At 39.7% G+C, this 22,612-nt stretch overlaps 1 protein-coding gene across 2 annotated transcripts in view; it reads right to left on the reverse strand.

Annotated features, from left to right (window-relative positions):
* Positions 1-21,790, reverse strand: part of GPD1L (glycerol-3-phosphate dehydrogenase 1 like) — a 40,071-nt gene extending 18,281 nt beyond the window's left edge. Inside the window, exons 1-7 of one of the 2 annotated variants that reach the window (XM_039706056.1) lie at positions 21,545-21,790; positions 16,696-16,873; positions 15,834-15,974; positions 11,966-12,104; positions 10,667-10,779; positions 1,848-2,081; positions 1,345-1,451 (exon numbers count right to left, since the gene is read on the reverse strand). In XM_039706056.1, the coding sequence (XP_039561990.1) occupies positions 1,345-1,451; positions 1,848-2,081; positions 10,667-10,779; positions 11,966-12,104; positions 15,834-15,974; positions 16,696-16,873; positions 21,545-21,597 (965 nt within the window). In that variant the 5' untranslated portion in view covers positions 21,598-21,790. The remainder of the gene's footprint in view (positions 1-1,344; positions 1,452-1,847; positions 2,082-10,666; positions 10,780-11,965; positions 12,105-15,833; positions 15,975-16,695; positions 16,874-21,544) is intronic. The other variant, XM_039706046.1, reaches the window with a different exon arrangement.
* Positions 21,791-22,612: the final 822 nt, after the last annotated feature.

Genomic DNA, 22,612 nt, shown 5'->3' on the forward strand with positions numbered 1-22,612 from the left:
TATGAGACTCTTTCCTCTTCACTTTGAAACGATGGCTGCTCCACTGTGCATTATGTTTTAAAGCAGTAGTTTTTGAAAAACATTTTGAAAGTTACTTTCAAAAGTCTTGTTGAATGAGACTTTTATGAAGAACTGACATTTCCTTTGGCATACCAAAAGGAAATTAGCAACAGTGTTTTAATGTCTTTAATCAAAAACGCAACCCAAAATCATCTATAATGCACTTAATATATATGTTGGCATACCAAAAGGATATTAGCAACAGTGTTTTAATGTTTTAATGTTTTAATGTAATAATGATATTAGCAACAGTGTTTAAATGTTTTAGCAACAACCCAAAATCATCTATAATGCACTTAATTTGTTGTAAGATAGAACAGGATACAAAACAACCCTCAAACACAACATCCTGTTTCATTTAGGGAATCATAAACAGTAAAGAATGAAGCCAACATTTTAATTAATTTTTTCTGCAGTCAGCTTAATAACTGAACACTGAGTTGATAGACTTAGGTCCCTTACATCCAAAGATAATACTATAACAGTAATTATTTAATGCAGGTGATCCATTAAAACTAGACTTTAAAAAATGCTTTTGAAAAAAAAAAGTAAGAAGGGTTGGTCTTTTGACTGGCTGTTTTTAAATTTCTGATTTTTCCTCTTTAACAAACAGGAACAGATAAATGTATCCCTTAATCTTTTAAGGAGACAACTGTGTGTGTGTGGCTATAGGAATCATTCATGTTCTGACTCGAATACAAGTGAACCAAGCCAGGACAATCTACTTAATTTCACACCACAAAAAACTACCCTAATCTACAGAGGCATATTGGAAGTTTTAACCTACAGCAAACTGAAAGTCACATTAAGAAGGAGAACTGCAGTATCTAAGCTAGAATCCATGTGGTAGAGGCAGTCACTCTATAGAGATGATCACCAAGCTCCTCTCCTTGGAGGTAAGTATTGAATTTCCTACAATTAAATGAGACGTAGCGACTTTTCAGAGTCTCTTTGGGAAGTTCTGCTTCTACTTTCATGCATTTTTTTTCTTTTCACATATTAAAACACATTTGCTGTGCTTTTGTGTAGTAGCAGAAGGCAACAATACACTCTGCGAACAGAAGGATATTCACAAATTTAACGTCACACTAACAGCTCTATCTACATCAACATTATTTTCAGGTTCTATTCACTTCTCTTTGATTTTAACTTCTAATTCACTGTTATTACAGTGATTTTCTTTTTGGCTCTTACTTTTATGAAGATATCAAAAACAAATATGCAGAAAGAATTATGGAGATAAAAAAGGGGTACGTGAGAATTGTTTTATCTGTTCTTACTCACTTGTCTAGCATTCCTTTCTGCTTCAGGAGCTGATACACTTCTGCAGAAGTCTGTGGTCCTTGGAGTTTCTGACCATTCAACATTTCTTTCTCTAATTCTTCAATAGACTAAGCAGGAAAGTGAAAAAAAAAAGAAAGCCAAGGAGAGGTATGATAAACTTTTGAGAAGCCTGACAACATAATCTGGATGAAAAAAAAAAAGTTACTGAGACTTTTTTCTTTTTCAAAAGTAATCTTGAGTGAGCATATAGAATATTCTCCTATGTTCTTGTAAGTATTCTTAAATTTGCATCTCACATTGTCTTATCTCTCAAGCTTTTTTTTCTTTTTCAAATCACCACCGGCCCACCTTTTAATACCTCTACACTCATTCTAGCCAACAGACTCAGAAAACAAGAGGAAAGAGAAGGGTGCCCACTCAGTGGGCCACAATGACTCAGATAACTCTACAAACAAGGAGTGGCAGTACTTATAGGAACAGATTTCACCCAGAGCATTAGGTACCTTTCCAGTTTTAACGAATGCTTCTGCTACACGTCGATTCCGGCCACCGTAACACGTTGTGATGAGATCAGCAATGCCACAGCTCTCCAGGAAAGTGGCAGTAGAAACCTGTCCTTTGCAAAAAACTTTGGCAAAGGCGATCATCTCCATTAGGCCAAGGCGAATAACAGCAGCTTTGGTATTGTCACCGTAGCTAAGGCCATCACAGAAACCAGCTCCTACTGCTACAACATTCTAATAGGAAGAGAAATGGGAAACGACTCAATTACTGCTTACAGATGTCCTTAAGAACAGCAAGTACTTTACTACTGAAAAACTAGGTTGCTAGTTTGAGTTATTTTGGTTTGGGGACTTTGATGTCTACAGGATAACCTTAAAAAAATTTCAAAAAAAGGGCAAAACATTTCTAAGGACAAAAACATATCCAGGGATAAAAACATAGTTAAAGCTCTGACACAAGTTGTCCCTGAGGCTGTGGAGCTATCATTACTGACCATCTTTAAGAACAAACAGGTTGCACTACACCCAAACAAAGTTTTAGCTAGATTAAGCTACTTCTGCCCTGAGGTAGGGGTGAAGTTAGACACCCATCTTACAGTCCCTTTATCCAGATTTTCTTAATGATTAAAGCAATAGTACAGCTAAAAAGCATTTACTGAATTCTATGATGTTATAGGTAATAAATGATAATGCCAAACTAATAATCAAAAAATAGGTTTTTATTTCACAACTGAGATTCGGTCTCCGATAGCCACAATCAAAGGGACAGCATCGAGCCGGGATCGGCGCTGGGTGAACTCTGATCAGAACTCGACTGCTTCAGATCCCTCTGTTCACAAATGTTGTCTCTGTCGGGTAAGTTTTTATACAGTTTTTTTCTGCCTGGGGCAGAGTTTCTCTTATTCTTTTCATTACTTCACATATTCATGCAGTCTCCGTGCTGGGCTGGACAGAACCGTTTCTGGGAAGCGATGAATGCTGACTGTGTTACGGGAACCAGGTATTGGAATGCATGCTCCTGACGACTCTGCCTATCTTGACCATATATACTTATCGAGTATTCATCACTTGGGTGTTTCCTGGACTGGGAAAGGACCCATCTCCCCACAGCCACGTCTTTTTGTTTGTTAATTAGGTCTTTCTTTCCACTGCCATCTGTGGTTTTGCAATTTGTGAAGCAATCTTTCCCTGGCTGCGGCTTGTGGTTTTAAATCTTTAAGAATTTTTCGTACAAGCACAACTTATTTCACGTATATTTTACATAAGCACGAATTATTCCATAACATATATTAACATATGATGGCATGCTACAGGACCAAATTCAGCCAAGCCAATAGTACCCAGCCCTTTTAAGTACTCAGAGTTTCTATAACCATAACAGTTAATAAAGGATTCCCAAAAGGTTAATGACACAGGAAGAAGACCTCCCTTAGCAAAAAATAAATGTTTGCTTTTTTTGTAGACCTGCTGACAGCCTTCTCGAAAGAATGTGCTGTTAACAATCAGCTACATGGTCCTTGCTTTGGTTACAGAACACAGATATTTGATGAGACACATTTGAGTGAAGCGACTATAAAAACTATTTTCTGGTTTGGGAGTCAGAGCAGACACTAGCCATGGTTCCACTATCCCCACTAAAAAAATCCATCTAACACAACAAACCCTACCAAAACCCTCCGAAAAAAGATGGCATTCTGACATCTAGATAAAACAAACAAGGAAGTAATGAATGTTAATATCTTCCTGCATGCAACAGCAGCAGCAGCGATCTCAACACAATGCACAGGAGAACCAACGTTATGACTCCTAATGGAGCACCCGATGCAGGACAAAAAATAAAATTAAAAAATCAACTTTAACTGTTGATGAAGAAAGAACAATAATCAGAAGATGTTACTGAAAACAACCACTGATTAACAGCTGGTTTGATGTTGGACTGTAAGAACCAGAAACGCCAGGCAGCTGCAGAGCTGTGTGGCCAGCCATGGCTAGGTGACTCTGAATCACATGAGGCTACAGGATCAGTCACTGCTTTTTGAGCAACAAGCTGAGGTCTAAAGGTGACCCGAAAAATTGCAGACAGATATCCCAACATTAGACCTGAGGTAGTGCAAGACAGTCAACTTTAAAATTTGATTGTTTAAATCATCTTGGCTTAGATCTTGGCTGTGGTGATTCAGTCAAGGTACATTTTCATCAGGCACCTCTTGCAGAGCAACCTCTAATACTTTTTCATTTGATGCCAAAGCAAGAGGAAGTCAAACAGATACGTAAGAAGTTTTCAGACAGGATAACCCATTCAAATGGATCTTACATGTAAGTGAAATCTGTAAATATTTATCACTCAGCTAAAAACACAAACGTGAACGAGCAACCTTTGAGCTTTTTCCATATACTTCTTGAACACTCCCATACTAAAGCTTCCCCTTCCCTCCAGCTTTATCTGCTTGACTTTCCACTTGGAAGCAGTCTACTTGATCATAATTTACAATACGATTTGGCCTACGGTATTTTGTTGTCTATTTGTACCTTTTGCAGTGTTGGTCTTTGGACAACAGAAATACTCTTTTAAATAAGTTGTACCAAGACTAGTTACATCTGAGGAAATGGGCTAGGGAACAAGGGGAGTTGTTCTAAAACACTGAGCTACTTGTTTGTACAATGTTCCCATTGTATGTTCTTACACAGTTTGCAAAAAATGAGGAAACAAGACAACTGGAACGCACCCCCATGCCTAGGAGACTGTTATGTCCTGGCATACATATCCCTCAAGCCACAACAATTAATTTACAAGGTCTACCATCTGGTTTTATTTAAATCCTTGAAGAATCTCTGACAACTGTCTTGTGCCTAATATACTGTAGAGAACTAATTATACCACATTGAAAATTATACCTTACTCAAAGATGAGGCACCCGTTTAAAAACAACAATGACAACAAAAAATCTCCCAAAACTCACAACTCAGTTACCCTTCAGTCCCAAACAAGAGGACTGTTTGCTGTCCCAAGACAGTTTGCTACTTGAAATCTCTGGCTGTAGGCACTAAGCTGAGCTTGTTTCAGGAAGATGCACAAGCATGAGGCATGAAGGGTGACTGACCTGGCAAATACATATTTCTGCATTTCATATCGTTGATTTTGAATGCTGCCACTGACAAAGACTACCTGAAGTGTCCTGGTTTCAGTTAACTTCCTTCTTAGTAGCTAGTACAGTGCTGTGGTCTGAGTTCAGTATGAGAATAATGTTGATAACACACTGGTGTTTTGGTGGTTTGCTAAGCAGTGCTTACTTTAAGAAAGGACTTTTTCATGTCTCATGCTCTGCCAGTGAGGAGGTCAACAAGAGTCTGGGGAGGGGGCACATAGCCAGGACAGCTGATATGAACTGGCCAAAGGGATACTCAGTACCACAGAATGCCATGCCCCACGTATAAACTGCAGGCAGTTGGCTGGGAGCCATCAATCACTGCCTGGGGACAGGCTGGGCACTGGTCAGTGGGTGCTGAGCAACTGTAGTGAGCATCACTTGTTCTTCTTGGGTTTTCACTCTGTCCTTCATTACAATTACTATTACTACTGCTGATCTTGTTACTGTATTTTCCTTTATTTCAATTATTAAACTGTTTGTATTTCAGCCCAGGAGTTTTACTTATTTTCCACTTATTCTCCTTCCCATCCCTGATAGGGGGCAGTGGGTTAGTGAGTGAACAGCTGTGTAATACGTAGTTGCCAGCTGGGATTAAACCACAGCATGAAGTTAGATGAACTCCTGCAAATGCAGTGGGTATGTCTTTGTGCAAGAGTAGAGAGTCCACATTTCCATAAGATTAGAAACTGACTGTATTTGCATGCACACATGGGAGTCTGAGAGCCCAAACTGTCACAATAACACCAAAAGGACTGCAACACAATGCTCCTCTTGAGAGCCCAATAAGCAAGTGCTTACTGACAAACAGGTTCAAAGCTACTGTCACAATAACCCCAAAAGGACTGCAACACAATGCTCCTCTTGGCCTGAGGCATTCAGAGCTCTCAAAATCACTACATGCTTAAGCAAACACACTTCCCCTATCTTGGCATAAACAACTTTTTGCATGAAAGCACACATCCTGTAACCATGATTTACAGTGTGGTTTTATATTGCATTCGGTTTTAAGCTACTGAAATACTTTGCCCTAATAGGCGAGCTGTTCTGGTATCCTGAAGCTGGTGTTAGTCCTAGTTATTCTAGAACATGAACAGGAATGGATTTAGTTTTTTTTTCCCCTGGGATAGTGAAGCTATGCTCCAGAAAAGAAATGCTGATGCCAGGCAGTGCTCACAGTATGCGTAAGAACAAATGAGAGAATGTGTCCTTTACTTGCAGACAACCTGCTGCAAACATTCAAGAGGTCACAAATGCAAGGTCAACAGATGACCAAGAAAACAAGGACAAGTGTGCAGACTTTGCAGACAGATTGTTCTCCTACAGAGTCAGTCCTCAGAAGTATCCAATATCCAGTGTACAGCATGTTTGTGGAGCGCTCATGAAGACAGTTTCAGCAGCCATTACTTCTCCACAATTAAAGAGAGTAAGAGAACTAAGCAGAAATATTATTTCACCTTCCTTGAGGCAGTGTCACAGCTCAGCATAGCCTGCTTTCCCTTTGTTTACACATGAACTTGGAGAAACTCATTGCTTCCCCTGATAGTTGAGAAGAGGTCAAATGAAAAGACTCAAAAAATCAAAGACAGTATCAGCAGGGCTGTCAGAGAGGTTAAACTGTTTGCTTGCTCCTGGTGAACTTGAATTTCATTTCCACTTAATCTCAGGAAAAAGGAAAAAACTCTTACAATCAACTTCTGGAGTACCTACACTGATTATTCAACAGCGACTGCCTTAAACACACTTTGCAAGTAACAATGCTGAGTTACATAACCTGGCAAACAATAAATCCTCACTATACTTCTTTACTTAAGGCTTAGCTGAAGCTGGAAGGTTTAGATGAGCCTGAAGCAACCTGAAAGGCAACCCCAGCTGCTGCTGCTTCTCCTTCCTACAGTAACTCACATCTGTCTTGGTACTTGGCTGCTGCCACTTGAGGGTTTTTAACTCTCCAGATCTGTGATCATCAGGCAGCTGGAGCACGGCTGTTTATCCATATCCAGAGGTTAGATTCTCAATCCTCCTTCTCTCAGCCACCTCTTGCACTGCTACACTAGGTAAGTGAGGTAAACTGGGGTATGGTTTACCCCCAAGATTGCAGCAACCAGTATTTACATGGCCTTTTAAGGACGTGGCCAGGTTTGTACCCCAGCTCAGTCTGGCCTCACATCTGTGCTGCTTCTAACACCAGCCTGGCACAAGTGGTAAGGACTCTAAGGACACCTCTGAGGTGACAACCTTAGGTCCATGCTGTTCTGCAGTATCACATCCACCAGTATCCAACAGCACCTCCATATGTGAGCATAGCTGCACATACTATTTTTAGGTGACATAACCTTTAAACATTTTCTAGGAAGGCCCATTCTTCATCTGGCAAATGGCAGGTGTACTTGTAGGTGGCCTTGAGTCATCCTGCCTGTAAAGCCAACTGGGCACCTTGAAACAACTATCCAGATTTCAACTTTATCAATTTCTGTTCTCAGCCCTTAGAAAAGGTCAGCAGACAAATGTGAAATGTTCATCAGTCCTCAAAAGAAAAAAATATCCTCACAAAGAACATGCCAAGCACTTTTTGTTCCAACAGCCAGGTTACAGTAGAAAGCTGCTCCTCCTCAGTACCATCAGATTTTGCAAAGTCACTGCCACTGTCTATTCAGCCAGTCTCCAAGCTGGCACAAGACTGCTTTTTCACGGCACTGATTTCTGCACTTCACTATATCTCCACCAGCCCATTGTCACAAATCTAAATACGTAAATGAAGTGGATATTCTATAGATATCCACATACATATCCAAATATAAACAGCAATCAAGCACATGTTCTCCTATGATCACCCAGCTGCACTACCTAATATTACAGTCTGAACTCAAATAGGCTTCCAAAACCAAATTTCAAACCTGTAATTATCATTGTAAGGGAAAGCTGTGCTCAGAGCATTCTTTGTTACTCTTCTGTATTTTTTCCCAAGCTTTAGGCAACCACCCACGCTGAAAATCTTCTCTGTTTAGAAAGGCTTGCAGAAATAAAAAGTGAGGTAGAGTACAGGCTTTTAACAGCTAGTCCATTATGCCAGTAATAACAGGAAAGTCTCCTTTTCCTAAGCTGGTATTTGCAGAAAAGTGCAGAACCTGGAAGAATATACTGTTTTCCATAGTGTATGGTTTCTCATCCTTTAAATACCAACACAGGAATTGCTTTTACTATTTCCACATCCAAAAAGACAGTCTGGAGTGACATGTTTGCCTGTTTACCCCGTCCTTCTTGTTGCAGTTTGCAGTGCCACTACTGACATTTCAAACTGGCACTGCTATAGAAAGAGAGTAGAGCCTCTCTTTTCATGCCAATGTCTCAATGCAACATGACACTGTCACCTTCTGAAATTGGAACTTCCTCCTTCCAGAAAGTTAAAAAGCTAATTTTTACTGAAGTAACTTCCCAAGTTTAACAAACTGTCAGCTGACTGAAGCTACACATAAGATTTCAGTCTAAAAAAAAAAAAAAGTCTACTTTTCAAATTTTTATTACAAAGACTATCAGATGAATGATAAAAAAGCAAAGCTCTGGTTGATAACCTTAGCAAACAATTCTCCTAACAGAAAATATGTACAGCTTCTAAGAAAAACCACTATTCATATCTGAGTTTTGCATTTTGCTTTGCACTATAGCAATGAAACCTTATCCATAGGTTTAATTTTAGCTTCTTTATTTTCTTTCAGAGCCAGACATGCTCCCAGTGCATTAATAAAATTTTTCAATATTTGAGAATAAAACAGCTCAGGACATTATTTACATGCTGCCACCACAAGATTTAGGATAAACTAGAAAGGGTTTTAAATGAAAAATTACTTTAAAAATACTATTTTATTAATGTTTTCTTTTAGATTAAGGCAGACTTCTATGTTTAAAGACATCACCTATACTAGAATGAGGGGTCTATGACACTTTATACCAGTTTTGCCTTTTAATTATGCAAGAAACCTACAGTACTTTTAAACCAGTTAATCTACCCTTAATTCACTTTTTGTTTGGACCTTATACTACACATTTTTTGGAAATCTCAACTCAATTAATAAAATATACTGCAATCAATATGAAATGACTAGAGCACACAGAATACAAACACCTTTTCAGAAATACAACTAGACAGTTCAGTCTGCAGGATGCATGATGAATAATGAAGCAGAAGAGAGCAATAAAGCAAGGTTACAAAAATCCCTGAAAGTCTCACCTTAGTATCTTTCCAGGTCAAGAACAACAATCTATTTAAATTCTATTGCAGTTCCAAAGAAATATTGGTATCTTGCCTGACTTAGACCTTTACAGTGGAGTTTTGAGTGTCTGCTGACTACCTGCCCAGTTTGATGGGTGTGCTCATCTCTAATGCCTTCTCACAAGATTTGTCTGAACGAAAATTTCCTGGGACAGAACTCCTCTAATCAGACAAGAATTTAAGCTAGTCAGAAAACATCCTGGTGAGCAGATTTCAAAGAAAAATAAATCTGCAAAACTTTTTCAAGGGTCTATACAGAGGGATTTCTGTTCTGGTAACCTCTCACATCACCAGAGCATTTTAAAGCAATGGTTGTGGAGCTGAATTACAAGTTCCATAATCTCAAGAAATTTCTATCCATACAGTAACTCCAAAGCATGCTGCCTCAAAACACCTAATCCCATCAGTGCACAGACCCATAACCTCCTCTTTCTCAGGCCTTCTAGTATGACAGCTGTCAAGATAAAATTAAGGAAATTAACATACCAAAAAAAAAGCTATTATATCTATCCAGCTACTCTCACTAAGCAGGAATCAGAGTTCCTTATCTTATAACATCATTGCTTGGTGTGGTAGCTTTGCAAGCCAATTAATTTAGTTTACAGAAAATTTCAACAGCAAAACCAAAGGCAGACAAAATAATAATTCAAAACACAAAAAATAAATAAGTAAGCCAAAGTAATTAAACCATTTCACCCATCAGAAATTATTCAGGATAGCTATCAGATAATGTGAGCTACTGTATTGTTTGCTAGGGTGCCAAACAACTAATGCCTCCCTTTCACAAATGGCCTATAAATCAACCTGAAAAAAGAGCCATTAAGCAATGTTTATTTTAGCCTTTGCTTCCTGTTGGCATCAATTTTGTTATGAAAAAAAATTTGGATGAGTAACTGTCCAAAATAACTTTTTTCTTATTCAGGTAATTTCTGTATGCGGTTATCCACACAAACCTTATGTAGTATATGTCCATAAAATATGGACACGAGTGTTCAATTGCTTCAGTCAATGAAGCATTTGTCAACAGAGAAGAAGCATTAACACCAAACTCTTTCTCCCTTTCTATTGGTGAACACACTAATGCAAAAAGAAAAAGGGAACTAAAATAGATTTAGAAATGTATTGGCCAGTTAGATGAAATCAATACTTGCTTCATGACTGTGTGTAAGCTAAGTGGAAGATGTAGAAAGAGAACCTGGCAGATGGTGAGACAGAAATCTAAAAGCCAGCTTTCAGAAAATGCTGCTCCCTCATTTTCCCTCTGGTTCTTCTGGAAATGTTATGTGGCTGTTTTAGATATTATATAAAACACAATGAACATATTTTTTAATGGAAATAGCATTTTTTTTTTCTACAAGGATCACTATTTAATCTGTGTATCACCTGCAGCCTGTTAATCTTACCTTCAGAGCACCACACAGCTCAACTGCATCTGCATCATCTACTACAGTTATTCGGAAGTTTGGAGTCTGCAGGAGTTCTTTGAAGAGAAGGCCATTTTCCAAGATTTTGCAGCCTATTGAGAGAGAGAAAGGAAAGCTAAAAAAAAAGGAATAATTTATTTGGATGTTATTTAGCCTTTCCTGTGCAAGGCAAAATGCCTAAAAGCAGAGATAAGGTTGTTCTATCTTAATCCTAAACAGAAATCCTATTCTAAGGGACCAATCACATTGACATTGCACTTAAAAGCTCTGCACTGAGTTATTCAGGACTTTTTCACCATTTATTGTCTGCTCAGCAACAGGTTCTAAATAAAAAATCCTTTAATTCACTGTCCATTATTGATCACTGTCTTTAAAAAGAACAGCAAATAATAAAACAGAGATGAATTAAGAATATAGTAGGAGCAATTGTACCAATTATTTCAAAGTCAGCACTCCAAAAAATACCTACTGATAAAGGTATGTCAAAGCTGCTTTATTAATCAAGCATGCTGCCCCTGACAATTGGTTTTAAACACTAGGATGCTCTTCGACCATTCAAAATTAAGTTCAATGCAAAAGCTGTGAATGAGATGTTACAAAGCTAGCAGTGCACAAAACTCTAAAAATTAATAGTGAAAAAAAAACATAATATGAACTCTGTGCTATAAAGTATGAGTATGTATGAGTACCTGTATGCATATACACACACACATGCCTTTTTAGAAACTGTAAAACCCAAGACTAGGCACATCCTCATGCTGCAAAGGTGTGCAGACATCAACACAGAACTAAAACAATTTCTAGTTTTTGTGGGAATGAAGTATTTTGAGAAATTAAAACAAGATACCTTAACAAAACAAACAAAAAAGTCAAACCAAAACAAACATGCATGAAAGTACTATCTTTGACAATAGCATCTGAGCTGGAGTACAGAATTTATAATTGTTTATCCATGTAAAACCATTCAGACCCAAGAAAAATCTTAAACACAGTAATAAAATGAAGCAGTTTGTTATATGAAGGGTGACAAAAAACATGCTTGTATTTCACATGGTAAGGTTATAACCCTAGTAAGAATAGGTAAAATTGTGCTCTTCTCTCTCCCTCTATTCCCAGTATTGTCCTAGTACTTTTGGAAGTATAAACATTCTAGGAAATTCAACCAACAGCTTCTGGTAATAGTCAGCTACTGTTGAAAACAGTGAAATTTGAGCTATTCAGTGTGCACCTGTGAGGACAGGTGCATGTTTTAAATATTCTTACAGCGTGGAACAGTACCTATTGTGGTTTCACAGAATTTGTCTGCTGCCACCTCATTGGCAATGTTAGCTCCCATCAGCACACTGATGTCTATTCCCATCTTCTCTCGAATAATGTCAGAGATCAGTTTGAGTCCCTCCGGGCCTTGATCTATTCCCTGCAGCCAACATTAAATGGAATTACTAAAAAGTCATTCATTAGGCACAGTAGAGATGCAAGCAGAACACAATTAGTCTTGTCCACAGGTGAGAAGTGAAACAAGGACTATTCAGACAGAGACTAAAGATGACAGGTGTATTACCACAGGCACTTCTGCTATTTTGACCTCTCCAAGATGTCTTAGAATTTTAGGAGGTAGCACCTTAAAAATTAGGACTAAACTCTAATGCTGAAACCAGTTTCAATTCCATCCTCAAAGACCTGATTTTAAGAAGTGCTGAATATTCTGCTTTGTTAGTTCAGAAATCAGGGGCTTATTACCAGTATATCCTCAATCAGTGAAGCATAACCAATTTATCAGTTATGAACCAGACCTGAACTTAAATTTGAAATTGCACTGAAACTCACAAAATGGTATCAGAATAATTTGTTTTGTGAAGAGATATCTGAACTGAAATATAAGAGGCAGGTTCCCCAGTGTATAACCAACAACAGTTTAGTAGCAGAAATACAAAAGGAACAGCCATTCATAGACATGTAGAAAGCTGAACAACTGAGAATAATTTAATTTATATGGATATTTTTAATCTGTATTTATAATGCACTCTTTACAAAGTGTGAAAAAGGGCAGAAATAGGGCCTTAGAAAAGATCACCCCACATATTAATGCTGCAGAGAAGAAGAGAGTCTGGTACCCTGAACTGCCTGAACTAGAACTCCAAATGAGATCACCTTCTTCCCATAAAACTCTTTTCTCCCAGCCTGCTAAACGCAGAATCCTTTTCAGCTTTTATTACAGGGGTATGCAGACCAGCTATTGAAATAGCCATTCTTTCCCACAATATACCACCTTTTATACAATACTTTTTTTTACTGCTGAGGAATTTTAGGAATTAGTAATTTTGAATCATGATTTACAGGCAAAAAGTGTGATCCTGTATTACTTCCATATACACATATACATACACACTTGTATGCTGCCAGTAGTGACATTTCAGGCAGGCAGTAATTTCCACAGGTTAGAGGTACTGCTCCTTAAATAACATGGTGCAATGAAGAGATATGCAGAAATGCCTGTATAAAACCTGCCAATTAAACTAATGCTTGCATTTCTGCATTATTTTTCAATTTCTATTGCTTAATGCACAGCTCTGCTTTCTCATCTTTAATGAGCCATACAGAAACAACTTGAAAGCAAGCACACAATACATGTTACATTTTTCCCTCAGAGTGCCAAAAATGTCCCCACAAAATAACTGTAAGGCCCCTCTTCCTAGCAGGCAAATAATAAACAGAAAAGCATGCACACATTGGGAACAACTCCAAAAATGTAAATACCTACACAACAATTATTCATGCAAGTGAAAGGAGAGCTGAAAGGCTTAGGTGCCAGATTCTGCTCCATTGTGAAACAGATGCAACTCCTGACAAAGTCAAGGTGAGCTGTTTCTTGTAGAGTTAAATCCAGTACTGAATGACAGAATAAAAACTAAACACCCCTTCTTTCCTCCCTGCAAAACCAAGGCTCCACCATGGGCATTTTCACTGGGCAGCAATGGTCTGCAAAGCCTCATTGCTTGCATCCTAACATGCTTGTCAGAGCAATCCCTGGAGGCTTTAACCAGGAAATCAAAATGAGGCTGATGTTGAGCTTGCCAGAAGAGTATTTTGAATGACTTTCAGCTAGCCTGCATCCTATGCTCACTGCTGTACTGCACTCTAAGTTTTATATGGCTCTTCTCCCCACAGCCACACAGTCACTTGTAAGGTTTTCATAGACAAAGAGCTAATGTAAAACAACACAGATGCAAAGTTTTAATGGAAATTACTATTAAACAGCAGATAAATGTCTTTATTTCCCAGAGACTCAGTTTTATTGTCAGACGTTAGGCTCTGCATGAAGATTAGACTGTCAGAAAGAAAAAAAAACACCAAAAAACCAAAAACAAGAAAAAGACTAAAAGATGACACACTGCTAACTTGACAGGCAATTTAGAAAGCACAGAAACAAGACGTCCCACGAATAATATTTTTCAGAGCAGAACTGCACTTTAACTATCAAACTTAACACAAGCCACTTTAACAGCATTAGCATTGAGCATGAGACCCAAAAACTATGACACTGATGAAAACAGCATGTCTAAAGAATATGCAAAAGTAAAGGAAAGAATGTTGTGTTAAATCTCTACCATTTCTTCTCAAATGATACTTTTAATGATGTTATGTTATGCCTTTTCAGTTATACCTTTTCATAAAAACTGACAGATACTTTGTATTCTCCTGCAAAATATTAAGGGGCCTCACAGCATTTCTTTGGAAAGGCTGCCTATGGATGCAGTGTTGCAATGTGACTGTGGGAAGCTGCCCAGTAACCAACTCTGCACTGCATGGCAAGTGCCACAATTTCACTTCTACCACCACACTAAGCATGGACTTTTTGTTTTACTGGGGGTTTCTGTCTGTTTGGAGTTTGACTTTTTTTTTTTTTAATATAAGTATTTCTTCCCCTTCCATCTCCCCCCCCCTTTTTTTTTGTGTTTTTTTTTTTGTTTTTTTTGTTTTGTCAAATATAGCCATTAATCAATACTCCATTAGAGAACCGGTAATTAGTACTCAGAACAGCAATTCCAAAGGAATATAGGCCCCAGGACCCTGACTTCACATATGCTGACATAAATGCTTGTTTAATCAAGCAATTTCATTAGTTACTCCTATCACTAGGAGAACACAAATCACATTTAGGGAATTAAAGGAGAATAAAGTTTATTTCGAGCACTTTTAACAGTGCCTTATTTTACCCTTCTATGATATGAAGAGTTTTGCTACAATTTGGAGTAAGAACACTTTGGAAGCATTTCATACCCCTCAGCAACACACCAGTTAGCACTGACAAAACAATAGATTTTGTGGGTTTCATGAGCCAAACTAAAGAGACAAGCTTGCAGTACGCAGTGATAGAGGTTTTTTGTTCTTTTTTGAGCACAGATACATAAATGTATGATTTTCCAGAGATGACAGGAAACAAGGGAATGTGTGCCGAGAAAATGGCCTACAAGGCAACAACAAACCAAAATCTTCCAAACCTTGTGGGAATAGCTTATTATTTTCAGCTAAACATACAGAGGAAGAAAGCCCACCCAAAAACAATCCCAAAACTAAGCTAATCCACATTCTAAAATTTTTCTGCCAGCAAAACTACAAACACTCCAATGAAATGCCTCCCACATCTCTGCCCTTTCCTATTTCCTATGCTCAAACTGTCTTTGGGTTATGCTGAACAGACTCTCTTGTTGCAACATAATATCTGACATGAACAAGAGCACTATCCTCTCAATCACATGAAAATCTCTCAGCAGTTCTTGAAATTATCAACTCAGCATGTGGGATGTGCATTAACAATCAAAGCATTATGCTTGTGCTCTGCTCTTCATCTAATGATGCTTTTGGAAATAACAAATAAAACACTGGAATGCTTAGTGGTGCAACACATATCGACTCCTTTCTTCCTTTCTAAGTCTTGTGAAGAGCCTAATTTTCCTCTTCCTGCAAGCACTGTGTAACAACCCACTAATGACCAAGACAAATTCTGATCTTACACCTAGAAAGGTTTAATGGACCAATCAAGTGAATAACGCACGGAGACTTTGCATATCAAAATACCAAGTCACCTTGTCTTAGAAGATTCCATGACACATTCTCAGTCATTAATGCAGGGAATTTATTGTACCTTTATGAGAGTTATGCCGAGCGCTTTCGTGGGTACTTGTCCTGTGATTTCATCACAGACTTTATGGATGTACTGATGAGGAATGACAAAAACCAGCAAGTCTGCATTCTGTACCGCTTCACGAAGGTTCGGGATAGCAACCTGGGTAGTTATGGGAGAGAAAGGCTGCATAACTTTCCAAAATTAACACTACATACAAGTGGTATCTGATACAAGTAGAATCACAGAATCAATTAGTTTAGAAAAGACCTCTAAGATTATTGAGTTCAACCTTGGAACAAACACCACCCAGCCCACTGGACCACAGCACTGAGTGTCACACCTCTCCTGTCTCAAACACCCACAGGGTGACTCCACCACTTCCCTGAGCACCCCATCCTAATGTTTAGTCACTCTTTCTGTGAAGAAATCTCTCTGAAGGCCCAAACTGAATCTCCCCAGTTTGATCTCGAGCAGTTTGGTCTCATGCTGATTGCTACAAACTACTGCATTTTGTCACTGAAAATAAACAGTAGCACAGACTTCCCAGACCCACAGCTCCAATCCAAGGTTGAGGCCAATTTTTTTTTAATGGGTATAGTCAAAGCTGTTAATCTTGCTCTTGTTTTCACACTTGCTTTCTTGTACAGAAATTGAAGTAACATGAAGACCAATAGTGAGAGGAAGAAAGAGTTAATTGGATTTACTTAACTGCATAATTACATAATTTTACTTGTTCAAGTTTTTGATGACATCAGTAAAATAGCATAGTCTGAAATATTATAGACCCTAGAGGTGTTAACAAAACAAATTTCTAAGTCCATTTACAGTACAAGCAATATTCCCTCTGCTCCATAACTATAATTTAGCTTTTGAACCTTACCACATTATCTGGCAGCTTGCATCCAGGGAGATACTTTACATTTTCATGATCCGTATTTATGATATCTGTCAGTTTTCTCCCATTAATATTCTCCTCGAAGACCCACATATTCACTGTGGGAGCAAACTTCTGCAATTTTTTTACATTATTACCTATTATTTTGGCAACTGCAGAACCCCTGCACAAAAGAAAAAAAAGAGTATTAAAAAATTATGATTTCACTGTTTCACTGCAGAAAAAAAACCCAACTTTTTTTTAAAACAATCACAAATGCGGGAATTTTTTTTTTTTATTTGACCAGCTACCATAAAACATTTTGATCTAGTAAAATAAGTGGAAAAATACACTAGTCATTCACACCTGCTGCTGTCTCTCAACTACAGCTAGAGTAGGTTGGACTGAAGCATTTACTGAAATATCCTTACTTATTTTGTTTTCTTATCGGCTATCTGCTGAGAGTTTAAGTTACTGTATTTCTGCAAATCAAATTAATTGTATCTTCAAAGCTGAGGTAAAAGTGACATACTAAATTTTATTAAATGTGTCATTTTCACCTTCAAGAGATGAGAAGCTTCTTTGCTAAGATGACTGACTCATAAGTTGTTGTACAATACTGATAGGCGTTGAATGCCAAGAATCTATATGTTCCAAAAGTTATAAGCTCCATGGCTGTGCAGCCAACCTCACAGAACTAAACTATTCTAACAGCATCCTCTGAAACTACAGGCAGACAAGTCCATTAATGTTGCCCTCATACTCTCCCCAAAAACAGCATACAGGGAGATCTATATTACAGTGATCAATTTTACTTCTCAAATCTCTAAGCAATAACAGAATTAATCACAATTACAATAGGAGGAAGAATACAATCTTCCCTTTCATCATTCTATTAAACCTGTTAACCTAAGTTCCTTTCCTGGAATTGGAGGTAGCTTCATAATTACTGATAACCTACTAAGGAGACACACAAATTTTTAAGAGATAAAAATACAGAGTAATGATCTGAGGCTAGTGTGTGTGTGTGTGTGTGTGGGTGTGTGTGTGTGTGTGTGCAAACTGCACACTTTACTAGGAGGTAAAAACATTAACTTTTCCAGTCTAGTTATACTCACACAATCCCCTAAATTTATATTAGACATTACTTGTAATAAACCCATAGCTGGCAACTGAACAAAGTGGGTTCATTCTGCTTCAAGAGCTTTTGATATGGCACAACTCATTGGGCTGTATTAAAGATGTGTGCTAGCACATGGCTAAGGTCACTTTCTAAGCTGCAGCAGAAAAAATTTAATACCCTAAGTGACCTTTTATAGTCAAACCATAAAACTGTGTGTCTTAAAAGACTGGGATTTACTTCTCTAATAGCACTTCATACACTAAAAATGCCCCTAGGTTCAGGAGGTGATACAGAATACAATTGCAAGCCATCTCCTATCAAGCTCATCCAGCATGGTTTCTGCTGCCCTGCTGTACAGCTCACCAGCTCAGCCTCCAAATGTCAGATCCATACAGACAGCAGACCTCACACTCAGCACAGCACAAGTATGTGTTCCTCAGACAGTGCTTTGAGTTCCTTGAACAAAAGCACATCTACTCCTACAGATTTATATATGAAGTTGGGATCCTGGCAAACCCACTGCCTTCTGCTTTCAACTTCACTACAAATTCTCTGTGCTTGCTGGTGATAGAGCAAGACAGAAATAACTGATTCAGCAACTCTCTGACTGGGATTTTTAGTCTGCCAGCAGAAAGTCTGGCAGTGTGTACTACTTATGTGAGACATTAATTCCATTACTATTTAACACTTAAATGCCTGTGCTTTTATTTTTCATCCTATGAATGCAGTATTAGGAAAAGTGAAGATCTGCCTAGTCTTAGTTTCTGAATTCAAGAAGATTCTCCTAACTGGCTTCTCTGGCACATCATTTCCCATGATGTTGCAACCACTCTTTTAGGACCATTTCCCAGTTGGCCTGCTTTCCCCTTATCACTTTTTAACTAAAGTACAAAGCCAAAAAGCTCCTTAACTTGCCCTGATAACAGCAGCAGTGGAGGTCACAACACACAAGTGCAAATGATACAATTATCTAGCTCTACCATTGTCCCTGTAAAATGACCTCAGTTAAGCCACAGTTCCTCCCAGTTTCCTACAAATTCTACCTGCATAAAAAAACCCCGCTGTCCAGTAACTTCCCATCTCTTCCAAAATTTTATGGTTTCTGTTCAAGTTTGGCAATCGGGTTACATAAAGGCTGGTTCCAAGAAAACAGTGAGGGATAAATTGTGGCTGTGCTCACCTCATTAACCTGCCCTGGAACTGTTATCAGAACAGGCTACAGTACATGATCAAGGCAGTGCTTGCAGTGCTTTAAATGACTCTGGGCACTGTCCTGGAATCCCAGGGCTCCAAGGCATATTCCCAGGGTGTACTCTCTCATCACTCCAGACACCTTACTTTATGCCCTGTATTAGCAGATCCTAACAGAATCACTGATCCACCAGCTGAGCAACCCTAAAAGGGCAAGGCCAGCAGACAGCACAGCTCCTGCTCTTCCATGCTGAGCCATCTGTGCTGTCCCATGATCTTCCATCAGGTGTCAAGTGACCCCTGCCAAGTGAACTTCATTGTTAAGGTGACCTTCCTATAGCAAACCAACAAAACAAGTCTGACTGGAAGTAGTTATTTAACCAAGGTGACTGCCTTAACCCTTCTAAAGCTACTGTCCTGCCAAACTCCTTTAGGGCTTTTTTCATCACAGATATAGGTTAGAGGGCTATGAGAAGACTTGTCTGATGGAATCACCTCACACAGAACCCCAAAATCCACTGTCTCCAAACTGCTGAAGATGCCAAACTCAGATCAACTACTTAGGACTTACAATTTAGGCACCATCTATCACACACTCTTATAGTGCAGGCTTCAAAAATATATAATCCCCACAGATCAATGATCAGATGTTTACAAATGCTTCAATTTCCTTCCAGTTACCTGCTTTAATGCATTAAATACTATCACTTTAATTAAATATTTTAGGACCACAGGCCCCAGTTCAAAAGGCACTTACAAGGTATACAAATTTAGTCCAATTTAGTGCAATGGTTGCACATACACAGTGCTCATACACAGAATCACAGTGCTCTTTGCAGGCAGCGTTCGATGTCTGTCATCCCATGGACTTTGAGGAAGAAACCACCCACCTCTCCAAGAATTACTATTTTCAATAGTTGATTACTTTGGTTTCTGCTTTACTCACATGAAAACCCCTGCCATTATATATGAAAGAAGCTCTGAGTTATTTAAATACATTTATCCCCAAAAGGAAGAGAGAATGCTACTATCAGGCAACAGCTTTTTTCCTTCTCTCAGCACAGGAGATATGGGCATTTTGCCACCAACACATGCTATTATATTAGGCAGGAACTTTTCTTATTTATTAAACTAATCCAGTGAGGTGAAAACAAAATACATTTGCATATGGTTATTGCTAGTAGGCAATATCTACAAATCCTTTTGCTTCCGCAAGTGTTTCACAGTGAATCAAATACAAATGGAGTCAAACTTCCTGTGAAACTTTTTCTAGACTTCAACTATAGAACAACAGTCATCACACTCCTAAAAGACAAGGTCTAACTGCATAATTTCCTTGTGATATACAGCGCATTGCACACATTTTGCAAGCTGGTGAAAGGGAAAGCAAGAGATGCTGCACTGAAACATCAGCTATTCCCTCAACAAGGGTATCACAAAGATCACAAAGAAAAATAAAACCTGGCAGCTGCTGGTATTTTTAACAGCAGCAAAAGCCAACTGCATGGAGTGGGCAGGGGGTGAACAACAAGTCTAAGATCATCCTGACAAAAGACTGGCAAATTTGGTTTAATAAAACACAGTGCCTTGCTCTACAAGGAATTCCTCTGAGTTTAATGTCTTAAAAGCCAATGCTACCCGAGTAATGTGTGCTTAGCATTAGTAATTGGAAGTGACAAACTGTGAAGACCTATTTCTATAACACATTGTACTTAATTTATTCATTGTAAAGAGGGATCTGGTGTAAGAAAAAGAAGTAACTAAAGAAGACAAAGGGTTATTAACACGATACTCCTCTGGAAGAATGATGTCAAGTAGGTCTATTGCTTTCAGTGGATGAAGAAGCAAGTTTATTTAAGTCTAATTATAAACTAGAGATAGAGACAGCAATAAAACCTTGTCTCAAGCTTTCAGTGTGCCTCAATCAATTTGGGGGGAAAAGGAAAAGAAGGTATTTCAAATAACCTAGTGTCGCGCAATTTTTTTTAGAACTGACTTTGAAAATAGGCACAGAGCAGAGAAAACCCCGAACACTTCTGTAGACAAGTGAGGTTCTTAGTGGAGCTCTACAGGCAGGGCGTAGTCGAAAAAAAAAAAATTAAAATGTACAGCATCTTTAATGTCTACGTCATCTGATATCGGACAAAGCGCACAACAAACACCAGGTTAAAAATATCCCAGAACAACTTCTTCGCAGGACACGCGGGTGTTTACAAGCACTGAAACTGCGCGCTCGCTTCTGCCGCTTCTTCCTCCGAGTACGTCACGGCAGCACCGAGGCAGCCGGGGGCACGACGAGCCCCCGGGCACGGCAGGACGAGCCCTCCCGCATGGAACAAGCGCGACCCAGAGCCCGCCACGGCCCGGCGACACCGACTTCCACCGCCGGCACCGGGTGGCCTCACGGCCGCCACCCGAGGGGACCGCGGCCGCGGCGCCGGGCGGGAACCGACAGCAAGGCCCGGGCGGGCACCGCCGCCGGGAAAGCCGGGCCGCGGCGGCCGCCGAGGTGCCCGCCTCGCCAGGGCCCGCCGCACTCACCAGTTGCCCGAGCCCACGATGCAGACCTTGAGGGGGCCAGCGGAGAGCGCCATGGCAGCGCCGCCCGCGCCCCGCCACAGCGGCCGAGAGCTCCGAGAGGCGCCCGCCCCCGCTCCCGCCCCGCCGTCAGGGCATGGCCCCTCTCCCTCCGCCCCTGCGGCGTGACGGGAACTGTAGTTCCGCGGAGGGCGCGACGGCTGAGGGTAAGCGGGGCTGTCGAACAAAGCAAGCAATCCCGCAGGCACTGTGGCGTATCACAGAGCCACGGAATCGTTTAGGTTCGAAAAGACTTCTGAGGGCATCGAATGCAACCTATGGCAGAACAGTACAACCTGAGCATGGCACTGAGTGGCCACGTCCAGTCTTTCCTTAAACACCTCCAGCGACGGTGACTCCACCACCTCCCTGGACAGTCCATTCCCATATCTAATCACCCTTTCTGTGAAGAAATTCCTCCTAATGTCCAATCTGAACCTGGCATAGCTTAAGACGGTGTCCTCTTGCTGTATCATTTGTTACTTGGGAGAAGAGGCTGGCCCCCCTCTGGCTACAGCCTCTTTTCAGGCGATTCTAGACATCAATAAAGTCTCCTCCGAGCCTCCTTTCCCCAGCTCCCTCAGCCACTCCTCACAGGACTCATGCTCCTGACCCTTCACCAGCTCTGTTGCCTTTCTCTGGCACGCTCCAGTCCCTCAATGTCCTTCCTGAATTGAGGGGTCCAGAACTGAGCACAGCACTCAAGTTGTGGCCTCACCACTGCCAAGTGCAGGAGAAGAATCCTACTGTCACCATTATCTGCTGAACTAATATACATTTCAGTCATATATGTAACAACAAAACTTCTGCTCTCTCCTAGTGCTACATAGCTTTGGAGTAAGTCTGTGAAGGGTCCCAGGTGTGGAGGAACCAATGTCTCAGGTAATAAAGCAGGTTAGGCCTGGAGAGATCTTAAAAATAGAAATACCAGTGTTTTCAACTACTCCTTTGCCCTCAGCCTTCAGCCAAAATCATATTTTTCTCTGTCCCATGTGCTTCTCCAGGGGGAAAAAAAAGTGGATGTGTTGTTGG

The sequence above is a fragment of the Passer montanus genome, unplaced genomic scaffold, assembly GCF_014805655.1.
Source record: "Passer montanus isolate IOZ18808 unplaced genomic scaffold, ASM1480565v1 scaffold10, whole genome shotgun sequence".
Classification (NCBI taxonomy): Eukaryota; Metazoa; Chordata; class Aves; order Passeriformes; family Passeridae; genus Passer; species Passer montanus.